At 38.3% G+C, this 27355-nt stretch overlaps 1 protein-coding gene across 1 annotated transcript in view; it reads right to left on the bottom strand.

The window, feature by feature from the left end:
• galnt18b (UDP-N-acetyl-alpha-D-galactosamine:polypeptide N-acetylgalactosaminyltransferase 18b) overlaps window positions 1-20758 on the bottom strand; it is a 107499-nt gene extending 86741 nt beyond the window's left edge. Inside the window, exon 1 of the mRNA XM_085454206.1 lies at window positions 19955-20758. Coding sequence (XP_085310332.1) covers window positions 19955-20192 — 238 coding nt within the window. The 5' untranslated portion in view covers window positions 20193-20758. The remainder of the gene's footprint in view (window positions 1-19954) is intronic.
• Window positions 20759-27355: the final 6597 nt, after the last annotated feature.

Here is a 27355-nt window from a genome sequence, read left to right as displayed (position 1 = left end):
GAAAGGATGCTTTGAATAAAGCAACAATATATATGGAAAGTATGAACATAAGAACATATAAACCTGCAACATATAAAAAGAACTGAGAATGAGCTCAAATGCATGGCGTAAACTGCAGCATCATTCAGAATAGTAATTGAAACACTTTCTCTTGGCTAGTGTCAAGCGGTCTCTTCCCAACCTGAAAATTCATGTAATTTTACCAGATTTAAAAATTGCAATGAAATGTTCTGGTTATTCTGAAATTATATGAATTACTTAATTTAAAATAAGTGTTAAAATAAATGTTAAATATGAGGGTTAGTTGGGGAGACGTGTCGTTGTTCTTTAATGTTGTGTACTCCTGTCTGATTTTATTTTTAAACTACTGTTTTACTTTTTAATTTTGAAGTTGCTTCATTTATGATATAAATTGATCCTTAACTGGAAATTTGACTCTTTAAAGTAACACAATGCACTGAAATATTCCAACACTGTTTTTTTCCAACACTCTGCTAGAACCACAGAAACTCTTGGGGTATGCTTTCAACCAAATTCAAGTTCTACAGGAAAATTGGTCCTTACACTAATACCTCTCACTCAAAAGGCTCAAAAGAGGAAAAGCCAGTTGGCAATCCAACTAAGTACAATTCATCTAGCACGTATTTCAGAGCAATCTATCCAACAGTTGTTTAACTTTTTAAGTGTGCAGACAAAAAAAGTCAAATCATTGACTGACATTGGCAGCAGTGCTATAAGTGTGGCTAAAAACCAAAAAGTGTGTATTTTTTATTTGTCAAAAACCAAAAAAATCTATCTACCAACCAACAATAATTTTATTACGTACCTTTTTGTTTTTTCATTACGTTATTTCTCAAAGGACTGACATAGCTGAGCAATAAATCATCAGTGTGTCAGTGACTCTCAGAGAATTTCTTCTTTTTAGTATTTTACTATTCAATATCTTATAAGCAATAAAACTAATTCCAGCAGAGCTGTACAAAAATGTTCAACTACACCAGCACAAATCAGTGAAAAACTTTCTTTTAATGAATGCAGAAAGATCTTGGGAAATGTGAAGGATTTTGACACACTAGTAACAGAATATTTAAAATACTGTACTGAGAGTACAGAGGTTTTTCTTAATGACCGCACGTAGAAACAGAAATATCTGCTCTATATTCAGTGAAGTCTACATGGATTTAGACAGCAGATACAGACATCGTTGATTCATGTTTTATTTTTTGATCATGCCCTATGTTGACGACTGGTGAGGGGTATTTATCAATTATTCAGGTAGAGAGCTCCTTGATTTTTCACTTGGGGAATTTTGATGGGAATATGGAACAGGTCACCTAACAGCTGGAGCTATTGAAGCAAGTCACTATTGAAAAAGCTGTTCATCTCCTGAGGTTTGTTTTGAGTTTTTATTTCTGATTATACTTGAATGAAATGATGGCACACAAAAGCATACTATTCACACTCTTCACACCTCCACGATCAGGAACTGAACAAGAAAACATCTGCTCGAGTTTCTATTGTTGCATTTGTTTATGTACTTTAGTCTGGGAAAAAATACTGAGCTGCTCTAGTGCCAAGTGTTTACATAAAAAAGATTTAAAAGATTATATCCAGCCTTCTATTGTAATCTGATTTTTGAAACCTAGTGTCTGTAAAGATAGCTCTCTGCCAGATACAAACTCACTAGAATCTTTATAAGGTACACCTTTCTGAAACCAGGTTAGACTACTTTAGGCCTTTGGACCTGCCTTAATTCTTTTTGGCATAGATTCAACAAGGTGCTAAAACATTCCTAAGAGATTTTGGTCCATATTGATACGATAACATCAAACAGTTGCTGCAGATTTATCGGCTGCAAATCCATGATGAGGCTCTCCAATTTCACCACATCCCAACGGTGCTCTATTGGATTGAGATCTGGTGACTGTGGAGGTCATTTTGAGGACAGTGAACTCGTTGTTATATTCAAGAAAACAGTTTGAGATTATTTGAGCATTACAGATACATCACCCTACCAACTGAACATTGCATTCAAAATGTGCACATCAGAGCCTGCACAAGTGATTGGGCTAAGAGTAAAAAATATTCAGAGAAATGTCTTATTTGCCTCCTCACATATTAGGACTTAAAAATTCCAAACTTATCGCAGTTTGTGAAATCAAGGGAAGCCGATTTTAGTTCAGGCAGACAACTGAAGTCACACTGCTTCAACATGCCTCACACTCCTCATCACAGAAACCAAATACACTATTCTAATTTAGTTTTCTATTTAAGTTGCAAATCACCCTTCTCTCCCTCTGATATGTTAGTGCTTCTGCTGCTCTGTGTCACTGCTTCAGCTTCCAACACACCAGCAAGGACAATTAATCATCACTCCCCATTTTCCACATGTTGATGATATCCCTCATTCTGCATCCTCCTTTGTCACAACAACCCTCTGCGTGTCCTTCACAACATCCACGAACCTCCTCTGAGCTCTGCAGCTCCATTGTTAACATTCTTTGTCCAATATATCCACTATCTCTCCTCTGCACGTCCAATACCATCTCAGCCTTGCCTCTCTAACTTTCTTTCAAAACTGCTCAGCCTGAGCCATCCCTCTGACATACTCATTTCCACTCTTGCACATTCTACTCACTCCCAATGAAAATTTTATCATCTTCAGCTCTACCACATCCAGCTCATCCTCCTGTCTTTTTGTTAATGCAACTGTCTCTAAACCATACATCATAGCAGGCCTCACTGCCATCTTGTAAATCTTTCCTTTCACTCTTGCTGCTATCCTTCTGTCACAAATCACCCTTGACACTCACCTTCACCCACTCCACCCTGCTTGCCCTCTCTTCTTCACCTCTCTTGTGCACTGTCCGAGGCTTTAGATGGTTGACCCCAGGGATTTAAACTCATCCAGCTCCACTATCTCTGCTCCTTGCATCTTCACTGTTGTGCATCTTTACATGCAGAGTGGATAAAGTGCATCTCTGGGAAGTGAAAGCTGGAGAAGGACATTCCTGTATATGAATGTGAAGCAATGTTGTATTGAGACAAATATCAAAAGAAAATGTGCTCCTGGGTTAGACTGGCTAAAGCTCCAAAGCTTTGATAACTAATTATCCATTATCAGCTTCTGCAAGCAAGCTGAAAGATTGGAAAACGATCAGTCAAGGCTTTCTCCATTTCTTTTTGGAAAAGGAAAAAAGACCTGAGGTCAAACTGCAGGAGCTACCTGCAGATGAGGGATAAAAACAGACTGAAATAATGTTATCAAACCCAGGAGCCCCAAAATGTCACCGGAAAGCTACAAAATTAATTTTGTTACTCATTTCTGATTTCCTCATTGAATAATTTGGTTAAATAATTGGCTCGTGTCAAACAAGATTGAAAACCAACCTGCTTATGATTGGGAGAAATCAGTTGTTGCATTGAGGTTTTTTGCATTCAGTCACAGATTGCAGGTAGTTGCAGTGCCCAGTTTTGATCATAAGGCGATTGCACAGGTTGCGTGGTGAGAGGCAAACTATCGCCAAGCAATCACTGTCTGATTAGGACTAACTGCACTCTCAGACAGATTATCAGAGGTTTTCAAATAATTCCCCTCAGACACACATACATTAGCAGTTCTGCTGTATCTGCCGCCTCATGTTGAACAAATGGACTTGCTGGACAAACACCAACAGAGTGCCAACAAGCAACCAATTGCTTGTGAAACAAGTGAAACTCACTTGTGACATGTCTCTTTCAAATATGAGACTTGACTCAGCTCGTTACCAGATGGTTGTAATTGTGATTATATTCTTATATAAAAGCAAGGTTACTGGTTGTGGTTCAATTGCTATCCTGCAGCAACAATGTCACTATTTGTGGAGGAATTTCAGTTTCATATCTATGAGTTTCTGCTGGATTCTAAATCTAAGAAGTTTATTTGAATTTCTGTTTTAAGTGACCTTGAAACTACATAGACAGCAACAGATTTTTAATTTTGCAATCTATCACAGCTAATCATCAGATTATCACAAACAGATTGCATGCAGTTGCCAGCTTGATGCCCAAAAGTGGATTTGTGTCTGCAGCTGGAAACAAAGACCTGTCACTCTCCATGCAAATGCGGAAACAACTTCACTGACTGCAAGTAGTCCCAGAACTGATCCCCGTCTTTGAAGCAACCACTTCAAAATAAACAAGATTGTAAGTTCACAAGGTTGCATAAACTTTGGTTGCACCATGCTCTCCAACCACTGTTTTCCCTACTGTAACTGTAGTATAAGACTGTGTTTCTAAATTACACTGTTGATGGATTACTAAAATCTATTCTTTGATGATGGAGAAACTGATCATTAAACTCCCCGCTGGACTGTTTTAACTGAAAGCTAAATACAGCCAAGTTTTTATTCCACCACTATTTAGGCTTTTTAAATGAATTTCTTTGCTTTGTGCCTTAGATACTTTTCACCAGTCAGACACAAACAACATGAAGACCCAGATGTTTATCTTAAAGAACTTTCAAATGGTCACTTATTTCTAACCATTTTTATGTGAAGTGAAACATAAAAGCACTTCAGCTTTGATATACTTTAATTTTATATTATTTTGCAGTTTTATAGAGACTGAATCAAACATGTTTCTCCTTGTCGATTTCTCCCACCCTTGGTTTTCACTTCACTCAGTGCCCTTATTTGTTGTTTACCCTTGCCTTTATTGAAGAGAATATTTAAAGATCCCCATGAGGTTTCTTTCTTATCTCATATCTCTGTATATATATTTCTTAATTTCTCCCCACGCCTCAATTTTAGAGCTACGGCTTATAATAAAAATGGAATCCTTCAACAAAATTCAAGACAAAAACATGGACTGATGGTTCAGAAACACAAAAATCATTGGAAATTAAGAATTTACCTTTTTTTTAAAATGACAACAGCATAGTGTGTTTAAATATTTTAATGGTGGCAGGGGCAGAACACAAAGTGTGAAATGAAGTGTTTTTTGTCAAAGCTGAACAATAGACAGTTGCTTGTTATGTTTTGTGACTGAGGTCAATAAATCAGATGGTGCAGTGATTGGCAAAAAAAAAAAAAAAACCCATCTCAGCGCTGTCGGGCCTTTATCATACTTGGTTGATAACAACTTTACAACAATGCTCCCGTATTGATGAATATGACAATATCTGTACAGCAATCAACTGCTAATTTGTTATTGAAGATAGGTGACATGGAGGCTGGAAAATGAAAAATAGAGAGGACAAAATGATTGCTACAGGGATTCAGCTTTGCTGCATTCATGTTATTGATGTTAAAATACAAAAAATTTTCTTGTCCTGAGTTGCTTGTAGTATATATTCCACCTTTAAAATGCCCAGAAGGAGCAAAACATAGGTCAAAAGGGAAAATGGAGTCAGATTTGGCACCCAGTGTAATGCATGCATAATCATAAGAATCATTAACCTCACATAAAGCGTTACTGTCCAGACGCAAGTATGAACTGGCATGCTTATTATCTGTAAGAAATAGAGAAAAATGGCCTCAGGCTGTCTTTTTGCCGAACCAGCTGACTTTACGAGTTGCACCTTTCATATCTCTCGTTAAGGGTGAAGAAACAAGGTGAAGGCCAGTAATGAGGTTTATCAAACCTTTAGTGGAAAAGGCTGCTAGTGAAAAATGAGTAAAACTGCAACAATATCTCATGGACTATGAATATGTTGGGTGTTATTAGAGGGAAAAATACATCTAATCTAATCTAAGTAATGCTATAAATTGAGATACTGTAAGTTAATATAATGCATAAATTAAAACATTGAAAGGAAATAAAACAGTTTCAGACATTGAGTGCTGGCATTACTAGTAATGCATGTTATATCCCCACACAACATGTGGAAGTTTTCAGCAAGTATGTAAATGCATAAAAGAAAATGTGCACACAATGCTTCACAATGCACCAAAAATACACTATGCTTGGGTTTGGGTTAGCAAAATATTTTGGCTGTTTGCAACTTCAGGCAATGGACAGATGTAGCTGCTTCTGTTAAGCCCACCAGCCAACTAACTGTAGTGGCCTAAATGTTCTTCCCAGGAGCCACAAAGCCAGGGTTTCAGCCTGCAAAATGACAGCGATCACTGAGAAGTCCAGCAAGTCCATATGTTTAACCTGAGGCTGCAGATACAGCAGAACTGCCAAAGTCAGCTCTCGTTAAAAAAAAAAAAGAAAGAAAAGAACACAGGTGCTTTGTATTTCAATTCTGTAATCACAGGGGAGCAGATGTGCTCCTGCATTTCACACATCACTTTGAATAAAGCCTTACATTCTGCCTCGCACTCACACTATCAAGAGTCATAACTCTTCTGCAGAACATATAGGTTAAACATTAATTCCAGCAACAATACAATGAGAGATATAATTAGCTCTAAAACTATGTGCTTTGAAGCAAAAAGTGAAACAACTGACTTCAGTCCTTATCACCACAGAGCAGATGCCACACAAAAGCACATGACAGTTTTTGGGGGTTTTTTTGCAACGTGCTGGTTTGCACCTCAGGCCAGACAGACGGGATGCTGGTTTGTTGTTGATGGCAGCTGCTGGCCTCTGTACCCTGCCTGACAGCTGAATGCCCTGTCATGTTGTGTCAGAAGATCTAAAAGCTTCCCAAGAACGATTGTAAAAGAAGTGGGACAAAAAAAAGCAGAGTTAGTTTTATCAGCATTTACACCCAGCAAGGCAAGATAGCTTTTTTTTTGTTTTTTTAACATGGCTTTCAGTGCTCTTCCTAGAAAACGTGACTAATAAATGAAGACATTTTCTTTTTCTGTGACCATATGTTCTCCATACCTTCCACATTAGATGAGCATACAGAAAGTGATGATGATACTGATGGCCCATGCACCCATTTTCAGGTGGATGGGCTGTTGTAGGGTGAAAGGTGGATACACCTTGGACAAGGACATCATACAGACAGACAACAGGTCTCGCATCCACAGTCAATTTAAAATCACAGTTTAGTCTAAAGAGCATGTCTCGTGACTGTGGGACAAACCAGAGCCACCAGAGAAAACCTGTGTGGGCACAGGGAGGGCAAGCAAACTCCACAGAAAGACCGCAGTCATTTGTGAGGTTCAAACCCAGGTCCTTCTTCTTTTAAGGCAACAGTGCTAACCACTGCCACCCATAACTGAAGGTCCTATAGAGAAGTAGTCCCAGATTTGTTATGCAAGTAACTTTAAATCTTCTCAGGCTACAGTGCAGCTGGGACATCCTGTAAAAAAACAAACAAATAACAAAATGTTCCAAAAAGTTGTGTAGTTTCTCTTAAGACTTTTCTTACTTTTTATCTTCTCCTCATATTTGTGTTCTCCTTGTGTATACAGTATATTGCCTTTTTAAAAACATTCCTTTTTTTGTATGCAAAAAAGAAAGAAAGAAATGCAAAGCGAACCTGATGAGTCAAATTTCTTGTTTGTGTGCACAAACTTGGCCAAATAAAGATGACTCTGATTCTCATTCTAATGACTTCATTTCCATACATATTTAAAGGTGTTAAATAAAAATGATATTTACCACCTTGAAAGGCATCAGTTCTACTTTTATGCAAAGCATTAGCATTCACAAGGCATTTGTGTGCATTTGATAGCTTGCACTTGCACCAGGAAGAGACTCAGACAGGCAAGGGAAGCTGGTGCAGAGCTTCAGGCCTTCAATTGCCTCATAACGTGACCAAATCTGCTTCTGTATTGTTTATTTCAGAGGGGGAATTAGTTAGTGTGTGTGTGTCTTCACTGTTTATCCTGTTTAAAGCTTTATACAGAAGGGGAGTAAACAATCTTTTGTTTACTTTTGGAGTCTTTTGTGTATATGTAGGTAAAACTGTTCCTATACATGCTGTCTATACACACCATGCAGACATATTGAATGTTAGTGAATGCAATTGCTTAAGTAATTTTCTTTTCTTAAGACTAATGGAAAAACTAATTTATTATTCACTTACATTATGCTTAAGATTAAACTAAGCACTTAAGTATGTATTTGAATAAATTAATTGAATTTAAATGCAAGAAATAAGAGGTAGCGCTAAGAATGATCCATTTAAAACCCTTTTGGAAAAAACAGCTCAAAATCCAAGGAAATTCATGTAAGTGCCATATGATGTCATCTCATCTCATCCCACAACCTGTTGCAGCCCTTTTTACCTTACAGTAGTCTTTACTTTGCGACTCTTGTTGTCATTTAATGCATTATGAATAAAGCAAGATTGATCAAAAATAACCAACACGATTAAGTCATTTTCACAATTTCTGCATTTTGTCTCATTTTCACCAAAAGAGTATCACAACATTAACTAAAGTACTTTAAACAAATTTATACTTCGATTTGATTCATGACCGTCAATGAAGATGATACAAATTAAAACTTACATATCCAAAATAATATTGAATTTATTGTTATTATTTTAATTGTCAAAAGATTCTGTACACTCTAGCTTAATAAGAAAACATTTTTTTGGCAATTATTTTAATTTTCTGGGATTTATAGTGTTAAGATATTATAGTTTCAATCTTACATGGGACAAATATGTTTCCATTTTTTGCAGTAATTTTCACTTAAATAAGAAGAACATGCTGGTCATCTGAGGCGTTTCTGTGTTTGGATGTTCTCCCTGTGCATGCTTGTGTTTTCTCTGGGTGCTTTGGCTTCCTCTCATGGACTAAAGTAAGAATAGATAACAGAGTGAATAACTATCTGTCTCTATGTTAGCCTCATGACAGACCGATGACCTGGTCAGAGTGTAAACTTTCTCTCACCCAGTGTCAGCTGGGACTTTGACTCCAGCAACCCCACAACCCTGAACTGAATAAGAAGTTAAGAAAATGGCTGAACTGATATGTGAAAAAGGTGAGTGGCATGAAAAATGTTGACGTAAAGCACATTTACAACCTCTTCATCTCTGTGGGGCATAATGTGAAGTTTCTGTCAGTGATTTAAGCCTCAACAGAGACATAAAAGCTTCAGAACAGGAGGTGGTTCTCACTTCAGATGTTAACAGTGTAACAACTATGTCAAGACATACTGCAAGACAACAGCAAAGGCACAGGTAGCAGAGATATCACAGCAGAAAAATATTACTTAATATCTTCACAAATGGGATATTTTCTCTCAATTTTCTTATACACAGCTGCACACTAATTTATATCTCTCTGCAATTCATGCCCAGTTTTCAGAGCAACAACTGGAAATATAAAACTACAGCCCTTTCTATTTTTCAAATCAAAACTTTTATTAATGATATTTTGAAATATTGGTATTTCTTTAAGTCATGTTTTAAACCGGATCGTATGTTTTAAGTGGAAGTGGGAAAGGCCAGTGTGATGCTACTGGTGTTAGGATCCGTCTAATTAAAACTGACACAATATATCTACCTTAAGGTCAACTCAAACTCCAATCACTAAGGTGGATCTCATGTGATTAATGACTGGATTTTACTAAGTATCTTCTCTGTCTTTTCTGTTATTATTTTATGTGAATTATGATTTTGTCACAATGTCATTTTTAGAAAGACTGTGAAGATGACAGCCATCACTGCATTTACAAATGCTGTCAATTTAATGAACAAACTCAACATTGCCTCTTGGCAGAGATTGAAAAATAGAATACAATATGATGGAAGTGACTCAGCAGAAATCCCATGCTATAAGCCCACATGAAGCGATGGGACTTCTAAATCTATTGAGGAGATGAAATTTATGATAGAAAGGGAAAACCCCCCAAAAAACTGACAGCTCAGAGAACAAGGGACTCCAAAAGTTCAGCTGCTTCACCTTTGTGAAAAGTAATGCACGCACAAGCAGGATATGGGGACAAGGGGCAAGGGGCAAAGTCAGCAGGCAGGCTAAAATATCAAGAGACCAAAAGCATTAATGGGTAAAAGGCAGAGTCCAAAAGACTGTCAGGATGCCAAAGACAAAAAAGGCATGAAAGCTACAACTTGAAAAGCATCACAGGCAATTTGGCAGAGGGCAATTGGAAGTGGACAAAATATATTTACACCAGGGAGTGAATGAAGAGATGGAGAGATGTGATGAGAGTTTACGTGAGGGGAATCAAGTGATCAATAGAGGTGAGCAGAAGTTAGTGTAGGGGTATGAATGTGTATAACAAATGAACTGAGACAGAAAATATCAGATCTGGGTGGAATGATAAGGATGCTCAATGTTCTCCAAATTAATAGTGGAAACAAACACATTTAGATTAAGCTTTCTACATCAATTTCCACATTTTCTGTTTGGAATTTAGAGTGGTGCATGAATTATTAGAGCCATAAAAACTGTAGATGGACTCAAGTGTCATTGGTAATACAGCTGAATGCCATTTTAGAATCATCAAGCCTTGACAGTTTGAGATTACAAAAGATTTGCAATGATTATTTTGAATGATTATTAGAAATAGCAGGAAAGAGTCTTTTTTTGTTCAGTACTTTGCTGGAGTTTTAAAGGATGTATTTTGGAACAAAAAATGGAACATTTTAAGAAAAAAATTATCATGTCCATTTGATATTTAGAGAACTATTTGTTCCATCAATGTGGCACTGTGGGGTGGACAACTACAGCTCAAATTGTGTCTGTATCAGTGATGGATTAATGGTGAGTGAAGCCTGGGAAAATGTATTCTGATAGAGGATCTCAATTATAGTGAGCCGATGATGAATCTCTTTCTGAGGCCACAGTAATTCACTTCTATCTTCTCGAGTCTCACCCTATAATCCATCTACACCGTCCCCATCATTGTCTCACATCAGCAACATCAGCTGACCCAATAAAGAGAAATCAAATACTGACAGATACAGTCAACTATCATGTAGGGCAAAGACGTGCTGAGTGGAGAAAAATGCATATTCATAAGACGTGAAAAATATGTAACATTATTTAAATTTGGCTAACGAAACTTCAATTGAAGTTTCAGTCGAGGTGTGAGCAGATTGGCTTTGTGTACTGAGTGCACACATGGCCAGCATATTATAGATTTGCCATGGAGGCCACACACTGCATGCAGGTCCACATGGTTCATAAAAGCAAATCCAGGCAGCTGACAGATGGGTGTTGGTGGGTGAACATGAGCCAGATGCTGTATGCACCAGCAGCACCAGCAGCTCAGACCAATTTTCCTCACAATCTGCCCTTCTTTTGTACGACTGTGTGCAGAGATGAAATTATTATTATAATTATTAACTAATATTTAATATTTTACCACTGTGTTCTTGGTATGACTTTATATGAAATGCTGTTTTATGCCAGATGTAGCGGGACACAAACATAAAGTTCAATTATTTATTTATTTATTTATTTTACAAATCCCCCCCCCCCCCCCCTTAATAAATGATTTCATTTAAAAACCGCATTTTGTATTTACTTATGTGTTATGTTTCACTACTATTGAAATTGATTGAATCTTGAACATTTATGTGTAGTAAAGATAAATAAAAAAAATCAGATAGGAGGCAAATACTTTTTCACAGAACTTTGTCTGTCAAAAGAAATTTGGTTTAAAGGGACGAGAGCTAAAACAGACAGAGATTTAAATATTTGATTGTCTGTTTTAGCTCTGATGAAAGCGTTTCTATTTTGACTTTAATATAGACCCAAAAGTATAATCTGAATGTCAGCAGTCTCATACCAAAGCTAGGCAAACATAAAAGCACAGATCTGGATAATTTCAGATATCTTAAGATATATGCTTTCAGATTAAATCTAATAAAAAGGAGTCGAAGAGACACTACATGAGAAAATGACAGATCTTGTTTATATAGCAGATGAAAACATAATGGCATAGCTGTGTTGGAAACGCATACTTCCTCACTTAGTGCCATTAATTATGAAAAAGTGCAGAGGAGTGAGAAAAAGAAACGACTGCTGACAAATCTTGAATGCATAGTGCAACAAAACACTTCAATTTGTTCTCCGCTGTTGCTGCCTTTGCTGATATACGCTGAATGTGAAGCACGGAGGTCTGAAGCATTTACAGTGGATTAGAAGATACTTTGAGGAGAAACCCAGATGGTGCATTCTTTTGCCATTTTCTTTTCAAACAAATACTGGTTTATGATTATTCTGCAAAATAAAGAGTCTCACCTCAATGAGACTCTGTTGGTATTATAACCCCTTACATTAATTATAATTGATATAAAACACTAAACCAAAATTAGGGCCCAGATTTATATAAGAGGTCTGGGTTGGCTTAACATAACCATGAAACAGCTGACGCTTTCCAGTCCATGGATTGACTTCGAATGCTTTGCTGATGCACTCATCGTCTTTTGCGCTGAGCATTCTGCAGATGTTTTAACACAGATACATATCTGTTATGTCCATGCATGTTCTCACAAAACACCCTGTGTTTATTTTTGCTAATTAAATTCTTATAAATGTGGTGTTGACAACTTTGAGGATCACATCTAGTGTACTAATATGGGGCTTCATTCTGCTGACAGCAAATAACTACTCCACTGACTGTAGGATGACAACATCTGGTTATCAGAAATGTGTCCCAGAGAAAAGACTTTCGTCGCACATCGGTCTAAAAATCACACAATGCATCTTTATGTTTATCCTGTGAGAATATTTATTATGTTTACCTAACCAGCTCCAGGGAAGGAGGTTCTTATCAATAAATCATTGTAGATCAATATGTAAAGATAAACTGCTCACTGTCAGCTGGGGCTGTAACGTAAATCCCATGCAGTCAGAGCTAAATCAGATTTCCATCTGACTTACAAGGATTGTTTTCATATTTAGCTGCAACTTCAAATTCAGCAGGGGGAAAACAACACTGAGAACATTTGCAAAAGTGAACTGATCAATTCAGGATAAATTGTCAAGGGATGACCTTTTTTGTAAGAGGGCTTTACTTACTTTAACATATTAGCCCTCTGGATTCAAAATAATTAATTGTTTTCATTACCAAAGACTCTCCAGTGGATTAATATCCCTGTGTTTCAATAGCGTCTTGATTTATTGAAATTACCACCCAGAATATTCTCCTGTTTTATATTCCCACTCCTCACACATCTCGCTCTCACACACTGTCTGCAGCCCTGCCTACAGGCTGCGAACAGCTGACAGATGAATCAGACTTGTAATAAATCTACAGCAGAATGTTTAGAGCCACAGTTACATTACAGTACAATATGAAGCACTGTTAAGCTCTGTGCATTAAGATAAAGTCATGCAGTAAAATCCTCTTTGCTATATTTTAACAGATGGTGAAGTCTGAGAAGCACCATCTCTGCTTCATGATCTATTCATAAAAAGAAAAAAAAACATATTGAAAGGGCTGGAGCTTTTATAAGCACTTGCATTTTCATGTCTCTCTAAATGTGCAGAGTGTCTTACCTGGCTGCTTACTTAAAAATACATGAAATGTTGCCAGCCTACCAAGACTGCATTATTCCCTAAACAAATATTCTTTTTAATCACAAAATCTTTACAGCAGCGCCAGACCAATATTAGCTCGTCACAGATCTATTGACTTTGCACAAAAGGTATAACTAACTACAGAAACACCCGAGACACCATCCATCCATTTTCTTAACTGCTTATCCAATTCAGGGTCATGGGTGGGGGCTGGAGCCTATCCCATCTGTCATTGGGCAAGAGGAGGGGTGCACCTTAGCAAGGTCTCCGGTCCAACACAAAGAGACAAACAACCATTCGCGCTCACATTCTCACCTACGGCCACCAATTAACCTAACATGCAGTGCAGGGCTGCTGTGGCAGGGAACCGCAGTACCCGAGAGAACGCACACAAGCACAGGGAAAACATGTAAATGCCACACACACATTCCACACCTGAGATACATTTGCAGTATTTTTGAAGCAGTATCGAACATACTGCAGATTACTTAACTGAACGCACTGGCATGTTTATTTCCCAGCTGAATTCTATGTATTGGAAATATAGAAATTCAAAGAGTCTGAATCTTAACCAGTTATTATGGACGTACAGTCACATTTATTCACTCCCATCCCTTTGAGTTAATTTACTGTGGTTCATGATACAAATACCTGAAAAATTAATGACATTCAGCCTTAGCTGCAGGGTACTATAGTACTAATTAGTGATTTTTGGCATGCTAAGGCAGCATGGTGGCTCTGTAGTTTCCACAGTCAGTGCACAACAAAATGGTCCTGGGTTTGAACCGGATTTTCTATCAGAATACCTACACTGGGCTAAATGAAATAGACCAATTTCCTCAAGGAGACCATTAGAAAATATATTCCTTTGTCTTATAAGATAAGAGATAGAACTTTATTAATCCCTCGGGTGGGTTCCTCTGGGAAATTCGATTTCCAAAAAAGCACAGCACCGACAGAAGTTACAGAGTTATACACACACACATATATATAAATACAGAGACAATATAAATAAAATATACGAAGGGGATAAATAGAATAAATAGGAATAAAAATAAAAATACAAGTGAATTGCACATTTCAAGTATTGAGTCTATTGCACCGTTGACTATTTACAAAAGTATTGCACAAAAGGTATTGCACAGTGAGGTGAAGAGGCACTACAGCTTAGTTGTTCCCTCCTTTGTCCTCCTGTTTCCCCTCCCTCTCCCCTCCAGAGAGGAGTTAAACAGTCTGATGGCGTGTGGGACAAAGGAGTTTTTAAGTCTGTTAGTTCTTGTCTTTATGAAACGAACGTGGCAATTACAGTAGGTGCTGCACCTGTTAAACATGAGCCTGCCAGCATTCTTATTGTGTTAGCGTTTCACTCAAAGCATTGCTTTGTCTAAGTTGTTTTGCATTGTTTGCTTCCAAAATTTCAGTGTCACAAAGAAATGATATGTATCATGGAAATTCCCCAACAGCCTAATCTTATAGCAGCAACACCAGGGGAGGTTTCAGAATCACCTGATCTATCCCAAATTACAAGCTTGAACAAAAAGTACAATTTTAAGCCCAAGGAGGATATTGGTCTCCTGAATTCAATACAAGAGGAAGCTCTTTCTACAAGAGAGAAACCTGAGAGTGAACGCCTCCCATTCTACTTCTGGAAACTAAGAAGCACACATAAGCCTGCAGGTTATGAGAAAAGTGCTCTATCAGGATAATTAAGGTACTATGAGGTCTTTAAGATAGGTCTGATTATTCAAGACTTTGCATGTAAAGAGAAGGATTTCATATTAAATTCCAGATTTTACAGGGAGCCAATGAAAAGAAGACAATATTAGAAAGAAAAATATGATCTCTTTAATAGCCTGCTACAGTAATTACAAGCAGTGTTTCTGCAGTATATTGCAAAGACAGCACTTGAGAACAATGGGTAAAACGACACTGACATTTTCTTACAAAAATATTATAATAAAATCACATTTTTGTTCATCATGGATAGCACATTAGTTTGCAACAGTTCTACATCATCTTCATCCTTAATGGTTCTGCATGCTAATGCTCATCATGATTCTCTGCCAGTCTGAACCTGTCCTGCCACTTCAGATGCCGAATAGTCTCTCCACCCAGCAGCAGTCTTCAGCTGTTCCCGCTGTCCTAAACCTGCCAGCACCTGCCCTCAATTACCTTAATTAGCCACTCAGTTTATGCCCACTAACTCTAGTTATCTGCCAGATTGCAATATGTCAAGGTACATGAACTACTAATAGTAGTAGTAGTACTAGTGGTGCTTGTGCATTAATCTGTCGTTTGGTATATGACATGTTGGGAAAAAAAAATCATCACAACCTATAAAAATGTTTCAAATTGTGCTATATCCATAAGGAAAATAAGCTGCTTTGCACACCAACATAACAGCCGCACTATTTGTGTAGTTTGCCTCACTAGTCTCTGCTGAAGTAACAAGCTCTCAGAGCTGCCAAATGAATGTGAGTCAGATTCAGAAGAAGTTAAATGGTAAAGAGAAACAGACCAATCATCAACAGGTTTCTGCAACGTGAGCCAGAAAGAGAGGTTTTCACACACACACACACACACACACACACACACACACACACACACACACACACACACACACACACACACACACGTGTATTCTTATAGTAATACAGAAATTTTGTGTTTTCTTGTTGTTTATGATGCAAACGCAGTCATTATATTTTATCATAACTTCTGTAAGAAACACGGCTTTCTTTCACTGGCCCTTAAGTCCTGAGAATCCACAAGTATGTGTGAGTGCAGCTTGTTCTTGCCGGAGCTGCATGCCGTAGCCTGCACAAGCAAGCACACAAGCACCTGAACACATGCAGACAAACATGCACCCACCTTTCTCAGTTTTCACCCTCACTCGTTTATTCCAGCCTGCACCGACTTTCCCCAGAGAAAATCACATCAGATAAACAGCCAGCTATAACTGTCCTCTGAGCATCAACTGAAATGCTCTTTTACTGAGCTTCTCAATTGAGTTGATGGGTGTACAGTATTTTCTTGGAGCCATCATGGGAGCTGTCACAATCATTTGCAGCTAAATCACCACTGTGTTAATGCCTCGCTCACAGAGGCTCCGTGACTGTTCAATCAGACGAATGTACGTCCTCAGAGGTCAAATCGAAGCAATGAAACCGGCTATCTTTTCATAATCACCATCACAATAAAACAGCAGTTTGTTAAAACAGCACAGCTTTTATGGTATACACTCATGCATTTATGTTTGTTTAGGTGTGATAATTGGCCTCATTGTTTTGTTTATACCAACTAAACTAAACAACAAAATCCAAATTACAGGAAACTGGAAGATGTCACCCATTGATTCTTAGAAATTGTTTTTCTTCTTCTTCGTTTTTTTTTTTTTTTTAACAATTCATTAATGGTTTAACAAAGAACCAAAATGATTTCAAGAATATAATTCTTAGCTGCAGTGCTATTCAGTGCTATTTTTTCCTGCTGTGTCAACAATGCAACAGTTTGTCACCCAGATCAACAACAAAAAGCAGCAAAAAATAAGACAAAATTAGTTGATGAGCACTATTTGAAATAAAAATATGTGGAATTCTGATGCCTCCTATTTTAATAAAGAATTACAAATATATGTAAATGTACACAGAGCAAAAAAAGCTTGACTATTACACCTAGTGGAGTGCTCCATTAACTGTATATTCCAGAGGTTTATCAGACATTTTGTAGCACGACTTGACAATATGCTCTGTAAACTGTCACACATGTAGCTGCAGCATTTGCCCTTGAGTTTTGGGTTTGGTAGCGTAAGGGAAAGAGTGCACGTTCACACATGGTGGACATGTGTGAACGTGCTCGGTCCAGCCACTCGAAAAAACTCTCCTCGGGTGACTCTACTTAATAAAAAAAAGAGTTCAGCCGCTTAACATGCTGTTTCCATGATGCTTTATCTTGGTAACAGGCCACTTAACTTCATCACATAGTGGAATATTTCTGTCTCATCCCTGAGAGCGAAGCTGACACCAGAGACATCTCTCTTGACTGTCAGCTGCAATAAATGTTTCATTCTCGGATGCGGTAATGCTCTCTGGTGTGAGGGCTCATGTTGGCCTCCGCTGCACTGAAACTAAGTGCATATACAGTTGGTGGCTGTGTGACTAGTATACAATGACTCAAGTCACATCACAAAACTGAAGAATGTAAGAGTGAAAATATACCATTTCTGCATTTGTCTCAAATCATTGTACAGAAAGGAAATGTATTTTTAGAGATGTCAAAAGTGCACTAATGACTCTCTGGCTCTTTTTCTGAGGACGCTGTTGGCCACATATGCACTCAGATTATGGGTCTACATTTGCTGCAGATCCATTGAAAGCAATTATCGGGGAAATCCAGACAATATGGCTTGCACTTAGAATTATGGGTCATTTTGCTGTTACAGTTTTTACTGTTGCAAATGTGCTCTGACTGAGTCAGCTCCAACAGTCTCCCCCTGCATTAGCCCGAACAGATTTTTGCTTCCAACAACAACACTGTGGTCCCGAACTCTTAAAAAATGACCATCACTGAGACTTACTGTTGCTATTAAAGTTATCTCTGTCTTGTCTCTGCAGTTTATGGCAAGGGCCTGGAAACATGTTCAGAAACTTAAAAAAAAAAATCCCAAAGCAGACAATAATAATGCTGGCTGACTGTGCAGGAGCTGGTGAAACAATGGAGAAGTGAAAATGTTTGATATGCATGATGTTTTCTTTAAAACTAATTACAGGATGATTGTCCTAGTTTTAAAAGTAGCACAAAAAGACAGTAAGAAAAACGTGAACCACAGCCTGTTTTTAAAGAGAGTTTCCATTTAGGGAGCTATACCCCTGTTTCTGTTACAGCCAGAAGCCACGTTGACTTAGAGAAATCCGAACAGCAAGCCTTCGTCCAAATGTTAAAAAGAACTGAACAACCTCCAAATACCATGATACTTTTGGCCAAAGTGAAGGAAAACAAGCTATGGTTTATGGAGGGTTGTGCATGGGAATTGGTCTGGGTGCAGTAATTTCAGCAATATATAACAAGTTAATCAGTGAGCCTCAGAGGGGCTGCAGGCAGATATATTTTTTTTTTAATCTTTGGACAAAGCAAGGTGAGCTTTTTCCCTGTTGGCACTCTTGCAGCTTAGCTTATTTACCAAACAGAAACGAGATGGGAGGGTTTGTGATCTTTTCATCTGACCGAATGCAATACAGTGAATAAGCACATTTCCCCATATGCCAAACTGCGCGTTAAAGCTGGAAAAAGTCCAAGAACTGAGATGTTGCATGTGCGGTCTGTCAAAAAGCAGCTTAAAATAAAGTACAGGTGATTCTAGAGACCGAGTCTTTTTCCGTGTAAGCAGCATAATTTATATAGGTTGGGTGATAAGGTTAATAAGAAGCAGAATCGCAGCAGCAGTGGCAATGTCACATATTATCTTTTCCAGTCAGAGTAACAGAAATAGCTGAAACGTGTACTTTGGAGGCAAGTCACTGGGGGCAACTCAACAAAGCTCCTGCAGATGCCTATGGGTGCCAAGCTGAAATGGAGACCTGCCTCCAGGAGGAATGTTTACCCAAGCTTAGCACAGAGCCTTATTGCTCAAAGAAGCATGAGTAGATTTCTGCCTGCATTTCAGTTCTGCAGCAGCTCTGTGCCATTTCAAATTGGGACCTGCCCAAAACGAGCCCCCCTTGTGACGACAAGAATAGCTCTTTTAAAGAGAGGGAGAGGACGAAAATTAACCATGTGTGATCAAGCGTAAAGAAACTGCATGCCAGCAAGGAATCTGACCAAAAGGATTCCCGGCATTCCTATAAGTGTAGGAACAGGTCAAGTTCAAGTCAAACGTGATTGGGGAGAAAAGACTTACTTTTTGTTTCAGCTGTTTAATGTATAACTCCGATTCATTCAGACGAGGAATGAAAGAGCAGATCCAGAAATTCTCTTTGCAAGTTTCTTATACACATAATCAGACTTAATGCAGATGTGAAATGTCCTGTCGTGCAGTTGTATTTTAACGCTGGCAGCGCTCAACGTTTTATTGAATTTTGTCTCTCTAAGAGGAAACGTTTTATTAACAATCCGCGTTGTACAGCAAAAACAACACCTAAAGAAATGAAGGAAAGATACAATCCCGTGTTTGACAAGATTCACTCTCTGTGCGTAAAACAAAAGGAGAAAATGCTGTTCAGACTTTATTGTATTCTATCTGTTTATTACAATGAAATTCATATATGCAGCTTTTTAAATGGTGTTTATGTGTGCTGTATTACTGTCATATAGGTTAGAGCCTCGCTGCACTCCTTTGCAAACCTGCAGCTTTTCTTTGTCCTTTATTACACCCTCTAAATAATCTGATCGTGAACAGACAAAAGAAGTTCCTGCTCTATCCATTCCCCCAGGCACAACGCACTTTCAAATGCCACACACCTTTATGTGACAAAAATGAAACTTTCACATGGTTTAGTGCAAATAGCTCGGACACTATATGTAAAACAGAAGGATTAGTTCATCCAGAACCGTGTTAAAATAACAGGTTTTACCATGAATGTGCTGGTTGACCACATTCTCCAGCCGATCGAGCCTCTCCATGATCCGGAGAGTGTCACCTCGCTTGTCCCCTTCTAACTTTCTCTCGGGTAAAGGCATCGGGACCTTGATGTAAATGTTGGCGATGTAGTTAGTAACCCATCCGACATAGAGCAGGCAAACAATGTTGGTCATGCCGCTCAGTATCACGCATGTGGACACCAAAGTTTTGGTTCTCCTGGTGCAAGCCATGCCGACATCCCTCCATACAGCTTACGGTATCCCGTTAAACCGGAGCAGGAGGCGACAGCCCGCCCGCAAAACTGTGATAGTGAAGTTATTTCCAGCAACTGTTCAGCAACGCAAAATCCAATAGAAAACCATTTACTTCCAAAGAGGTGTTAGTTTTTTTAATCCTCCTCTCTCAATTTTGAATCACAGGTTAATATGAAATATCTACAGGTGAAGCTCCATCTCGCGATCCATCGTAAACCTCCGTCAGCTCCAGTAGCTTTGGAGAATTAAGGAAACTGGAGAGACACCGAGAATCCTGCAGCCAATGGGAGGGTGGAGAGGACTGACAGTCTGCCCGCTGCACGCGTCCTCACACTGCGCACTGATTCACTGTGAAAGTGGATCTGTCAAGACTGTTCGCACATTAAAGGACACAAAGTAGCCAGGCGTTATTTTATTTGGACAGCGAGATATTTTCAGCATGCGTGTCTGATTTCTCTCCTCGGACACGTTGGTTTCTTTCTTTCTTTTTTCTTAATTGTCCCGTGCATGTAGAACACACTTTTGATGCAAGAGCTATGAAATCCACAGCCTACCTGCTGCAATACTGGATCAAACCACGAGATAGAGACAACGGGGTTTCACGGTGAAATCGAGGCGTGGGGTCATGTCATAGGTCTGTGAATCGCCTTATCAATGCAGAGAAGAGGGAGCGGGGAGGGGGGGTGGATAATACAGCGAAGATGGAGAATCGTTTAAAATGTATTTTCTGGGCTAAATCGTGAACTTCATTTTTTAAAATTATCAACATCTACTTCGAGGCAAGCTGAACTGATGTTGCTTCTTTGAAGACCCCCTTCCCGTTTTGAGTGATTGGGTGATGACTGAATTTTAAATTATGGACTTTTGTGTCTGGGCCTAATTGCACCCTCTCTTTATTGACATTTTATTAAAGGAGTCAGTAAATGACACATATAGCGATAACAAACAGCTTTAAATGTTGCCGTTGTGTAGAAGATTTTTCCCAAGTATAGTGCACCAATACTAATGTCTGCAGCAGAGCCTCAGGTTTACGCAGATTTGTCACTTAGTGATTTTCCTTTTCGGTGTATCCAAAGCATATGGCATTTCCTTTTTAAGCAGATCAGAATGTTTTTATTTTATATTGAGAGCACACAGTATTTGTCTGCAGTATATTTTTACTGTCTGAATGAATGTCAGACGTCGTTGACTGCATTTTTCTCCCCCCACTTCAGTTCTTGATTATGTTTTGACAGCATTTTCCAGTATCATCTCCACCAGATGATTATTTGCTAGTAAAAAGCCTTTGTCATCCAATCTTCCAGACAGCAACAGCACAGCAGCTTGTCAGGGTGAAGCTATTATATTCAGTAATGAAAAATAAAAGTTACATCAATATGATATAGGCATATTTTTTCAAATGGGATAAACAGCGTTAAATGTGATACTTCGTTCCTCCACATTTTTTCCTGAGTGACTGAAGCATGTTAGTGAAGTAAGACAGGATAGAAAAGCAGAGCAAATGCTGACAGATTCCTTTGTTTGCAGTTTTATCCCATTCTCTAACTTTACAGAGCAAAACGTGAAATGTCTTCTTTGTGCTTGGCTGCTATGATTACAGAGACTGGGAGGGGAAACCAGGAATTTGGTAAATTAAACTGACAACTATATGCGGCCATTTGAAAAACAAATCTAAAAGCTGTATTATTCTAAATTCAATCGCTTTTAATTTATTTTGACAGTCAAAGATCACCACTGTTACCCGATTTGTGCTTCATCAGTGATGGTCACACTAGCAGCCATTATCACTGAGTAATGTCATTCCCACTCAGCTTCACAGTAATTTGACCCACACTTTGGTATAAAATGTTAAAGGACAGCTTTCAAAGAATTAAACACTGCTAGTGCTTCAGTTTGCATTTTCAGCTTATTAGTTTTGAGTACTTAAATGAATCATATGTGGTTCTTTATTGGAACTGTAAACACAGAAGTTCTGCTCTCTAAGATACAGTCAGGTCCATAAGTTTTTGGACAGTGACGCTTTTTGTAATTTTGCCACCGTACACCACCACAGTTGGTTTTAAATTGAACAGTCAAGATGTGATTGAAGTGCAAAATTGAGTGCAGACATTAACTGTTTAGGAATATTGCATTTTCAGAGGCTCAAATGTAACTGGATGAAGTAACACAATTTGAAATCCAAGGACTTTATTGGATGAAAATTATTTGCAGTCAAAGACGGCCTGAATCTAGAACCCAAGGACATTTGGCGATGTCCATGAGTTCTAGAGCTTTTAGATGCTCTGCCGGCTGCAATACGTTGCTGCCTCCTTCAATTAGTGCTAGTTTGTGGGTCTCTCAGCCTTCCGTTTTCTATTTAATAACTAAAAAGCATTGGGTTGAGATCAGATGAATGACTTTACCACTGAAAAATATCAAATTTCTTTCCCATGAGAAACTCTTGGGTTGCTTTTGCCATATGCTTTGGGTCACTATCCATTTGAACTGTGAAGAGCAAGTCCATCAGTTTTGCAGCATGTGGTTATTTCTGGGCAGACGGTGTAGAATGTACACTTCAGAATTAATCATGCTTCTTCTATCAGCAGCCACATCATCAATAAACACTAATGACCCGGTTCCACTGGAATCAGAATCAGTCAAATCGAGATCTGTCATCTGCTCAATTTGTCATGGAATAATGAGGGACCGGGCCTCACCTGGCCATGAAACTATATGACAGCCAGTTGTCCAATTACTTTTGAGCGTCTGAAAATGGGGGACGATGAATAAATATGGCTGTACTTCCTAAACAGTTAATTCAGTGCTTTTGTTAAAACCCTTGAATTAACCCTTGAAAGTCTGCACTTCATTCCCATCTTGATTGTCTGATTTAAAATCAACTGTTTTGTTGGACAGAGGCAAAATGACAAAAATTGTGTAGTTTTTCAAAAAACATAGAGAACTAACTGTGAATGATGCTTTTCTTTTACTGATTTCCTGTTCGATCGGCAGATTGCCTGCCTTTGGAACAAAAGATTAGACAGCTGAATAGTGTTAATTTTCTACATCTGGGCCCTAGACTGTACCCAGACAGTCTGCTTAAGAAAGAGCTTAGGAGATAATGCACAAATGCTACCTATTTTGTTATTTAAAAAGATAATAGTAATGAACTTTCTGAACAGTGTGTTTTGCAGTTGATTTTCATTATTCTTGTTCTTTCCTATCTTATTGGTTTGGTTAGGCAATATCTATTCCCTGTCAGAGTCACTTAGTGAAGAGTTGTTGCAATTAGATTCAGTTGCTCAGCCGTGCTGCAAATCAGTTGCTCTTTAACTTGATTCGTCTTTCAGAACATAGGTTAGCTCATAGTTATCTTTGCTTCGTTTATTGTTCTTACTATTACATATTTAATATCGCTGTCCGTTGTTTCAGAGCTTCTGACACCTCTATAAAAGACCACCACCACCTCTGTCCTGTCTTCTCAGCAGCAGCAGCCATTTATGGCTGTGAGATGATCAATGCAGGAGCATGCTGCCCATTCATCTCAGCTAACAGACCTGCCAGACTGCCAAAAGGTAGATTTGTTTTAGTTTGCAATATGTGAAGGGTGTTCCTATTCTCTAGTTACAAGGATCTGATGAAAAAGATTTTTCTTGCTTTTCCCATTGTTTCTACTTATCCCAAACCATTAGATTCTCCAGAAAGTCAATACACTGTTTGCAGTCTTTGCACCTTTTAAGTTAAACTGTAAATTTAGGTCCATGGTAAAAGTTTAAAATGTTGTGTATAAGATGTCATTTACAATTATGACACCGGCTATAAATCTTTATTGCTCAGTTAATGAAAACATTCATTTACGTTTGATAATCACATTCACGTTTTTATCAGTATATTTTTCAGCTGAACATTAAAACTGACAGTTCAATTGTGCATATTGTTTCCTTTAGTTCTCTCTCAGCTGAACTCCATGATTTTATATGTTTTGGCAAGAAAATGATAAATACAGAACATCACCCAGACTTCAAACTAGGACTCATAAAATCATGCTCTTTACATACAAGGCTTTCAATAATCAGACCTTATCTTATCCTAATGACCTTATAGTACCATCACACCATCAGAGCAATTTGCTCTCCCACTGCAGGCTTACATGTTGTTGCTAGAGTTTTTAAAGGCAGAATGGGAGGCAGCGCCTTCAGCTTTCAGGTCCCTCTTCTGTGGAACCAGCATCCAGTTTGGATTTGGAAGACAGACACCGTCTCTACTTTTAAGATTAGGCTTAAAACCTTTATTTTTGTTAAAGCATATAGGTGAAGCAAATCTAGTGACCCTGAATCCTCTCTTAGTTATGCTGCAACAGGTCTAGCCTGCAGGGGGATTCCCATGATGCACTGAGTGTTTCTCCTTCAGTCATCTTTTTCAGTCACTATGTGTTTATACACCTCTCTGCATTTAATTATTAGTTATTATTAATCTCTGGCTCTCTTCCACAGAGTGTCTTTGTCCTCTCTTCACCAGATAGCCGCCCCTCCCCGAGCCTGGTTCTGCTGGAGGTTTCTTCCTGTTTAAAGGGAGTATTTCGTTCCCAAAGTGCTTGCTCATATGGGGTCCTATGATTGGTGGGGTTTTTCTCTGTTTTGTTTGTATTATTGCAGGGTCTTTACCTTACAATATAAAGCACCTAGAGGCAACTGTTGTTGTGATTTGATGCTATATAAATAAAATTGCATTCAATTGAATTAAACTGAACAGAGTTGAATTGAACGGGTCATTCTTAAGAGCTCACTGAATTTAAAAATGGGTGCTGTAAGATCCAAGTCAGAGTCAATTTTTGACATTTTTTACCTCCTAAGTATTCCACAATCAACTGTAAGTGGTGTTTTTGCAAAGTTTGAATGTTGAGGAAACACAGCCACCCTGTGGCTGACCACATGAATATGAGTCACACGAGTCACCAAATGCTAAGGTGTATTTTGTTGAACAAAAGTTGACAGAGTGCTGCTGATTCACTAATCACAGGGCTACAAACCTGCTCTGACACTAACATCAGCACAAAAACTGTACACTGGGAGCTTCATTGCATTAGTTTCCATGACTGAGCAGCTTCTGTAGGTGACATGTGCTGGTGGCCCAGCACTAATGTCTGTACCGTGTAATTGCAGCAGACCTAAAGCAGGCATGGCTTTTTGTTTAACTCATTCAAAATTTGTTAAGGTAGTGTTTGATGTAATGTTTTAGGTTTTTTTCCTCATAGTTTAAACTTGAGGTCACTTAGGAACAGAAATATTCACAGAAGTCGCATTTGAATAAGAATTTGAGACATTACCTTTCACTGAGATTAAACAGTCTGTTAGATGCTTCTCAGAATTAAATGTCTAAACGTCCTATTGAAAAGATTGTTTTTTTATTTACCAAACTGATACACAAATCAAGATTTGTCCGAAGTACAGAATTTCAGCTTTAATCATTTCTTTTCTTTTTTCGTTTAATAAGCAGCTGTACTGACTGAACTAAACATAAGTAAATTCAATTTTGTGACATGCAGATTCTGTGAATGACACAAACTTTGAGGCTACTGGAACACTAATTTACTTAACGTTAACACAGAAAATAAATAAAATGAGTCAGTACAATTAGTTGTGAGGAAGGAGCTTTACAACATAGTGGCAGGGTAAGCAAGCATCAATGCTAGATGATTTAATTTACCGAAATGTTTTATGATACAAGAAGACCTTCAGCATAAAACTAGAAGAGAGATTAGTGTCTTTTCTTTCAGAAATCTCACTGAGTTACTTGTTTTGCAGGGGAGCACAAAGAACAATGTGTCTTTCAGTCAAAACCATTTTTGAAATTTTCCTTAGACAAAAAGATTATTTCCAAAGCAGTATAGCTGCAGCAATTCTGTGTTTCAAGGCTGATCAAAACTACCTGGAAATCATGTCAGTATTTGAATGAGTCCTTTTTTTTCTTTCCCCTTGGTGTGTTTGACTATAATAGAAGATAAGTGCTTGTGAAGAGAAAGTTGTGCTTCTGTTTACTTTTCTTTTTGACTTCTGTAGACTAAAATTGCAATAACCTTACTTGATTCCTTCCTGCCTGTACAGAGAAAGCTCTCTGGCTTCTCTTTCAAGGCACCAAACTGAGCTAGTAAACTCTATTTCCTCTAAAAAGCCCTGGTGAGTTCACCTAGCTTTTCTCTTCAATATGCTGTCAAACCAAACATCTATTCTCCTCAAGCCCCCTGCCATCACTTTCAGATACATCACTTCATTTTGCTGCATTAAAAAAAAAGAGAGAAAGAAACACTAAAAACACAGATTTAACCTGAAGAACTGTTTTTGCCTCCTCTGGTAAAGTAAACGTGCATCCTTAAATGGCGACCCTCTGTACTTGTTTTTTCCTTTTCAGCCATTTTCGGAGCCTATTTTATTAGCAAATGCTTGCTAAAATTAAAGACATATATTTTGCTTTTTGGTCCATTAAGGCCATGTACCTCCTCAAGACCTGTGGCTTCTCATTTCGATGGTTTTATTTGAAAAGCAGAGTTTCTGCACAGGCAGCCTGCAGAGCACAGCATGTTAATAACACTCAGAGAGCTGACAGAGAGATGAGACTATTCAAATTATTCGTAGTGAAAGGATGCTATACTTCAAATGTGATCCCACTAGATGGATGCAGCTTTGATTGTGCCGAGGGAAGGTTGACGGTGTCAGGTAAACAAGACTAGACTTCAGGACGTACAGGGAGTGAACACAATATCTCTGCAACCTCATAAAATCGTGTTCTGGAGCCCCGCAGCAATCGCTAACTACAAATATATTAAATTATAAGGTGGACGTTATATTTTGTCCACACCAGCTCTGCTTAACACTGTGTAACATAATAATAGAAACACACAGAATAAAATTTTCCAGAGCCGGCTTCTCTCATCTCGTCTCAACAAAAACAATTTATTACTTTAAGCTTGACAAATCTATTATTCAGAGCAGGGCTGTTGAATTAAATTATGCTGCACTTGTGATATTTCGTCCACCTCTTGTAGATTAGATGTATGAGTCTATTCTGAGTTCTGTGCTTTGTTTGTTGCCTTGCATTTCAGTTGTTTCATCATGTATTACAGCACTTCATTTTGTCATGTCATGAGTATGATTAGAGAGATC

The sequence above is a fragment of the Copadichromis virginalis genome, linkage group LG1 (assembly GCF_057382275.1).
Source record: "Copadichromis virginalis isolate Kocher_CV1m ecotype Utaka linkage group LG1, C_Virginalis_male_GT1.1, whole genome shotgun sequence".
Taxonomy (NCBI): Eukaryota; Metazoa; Chordata; class Actinopteri; order Cichliformes; family Cichlidae; genus Copadichromis; species Copadichromis virginalis.
Note: the sequence above shows the minus strand (reverse complement) of the source record. Positions and strands in the feature narration are given on the sequence as shown.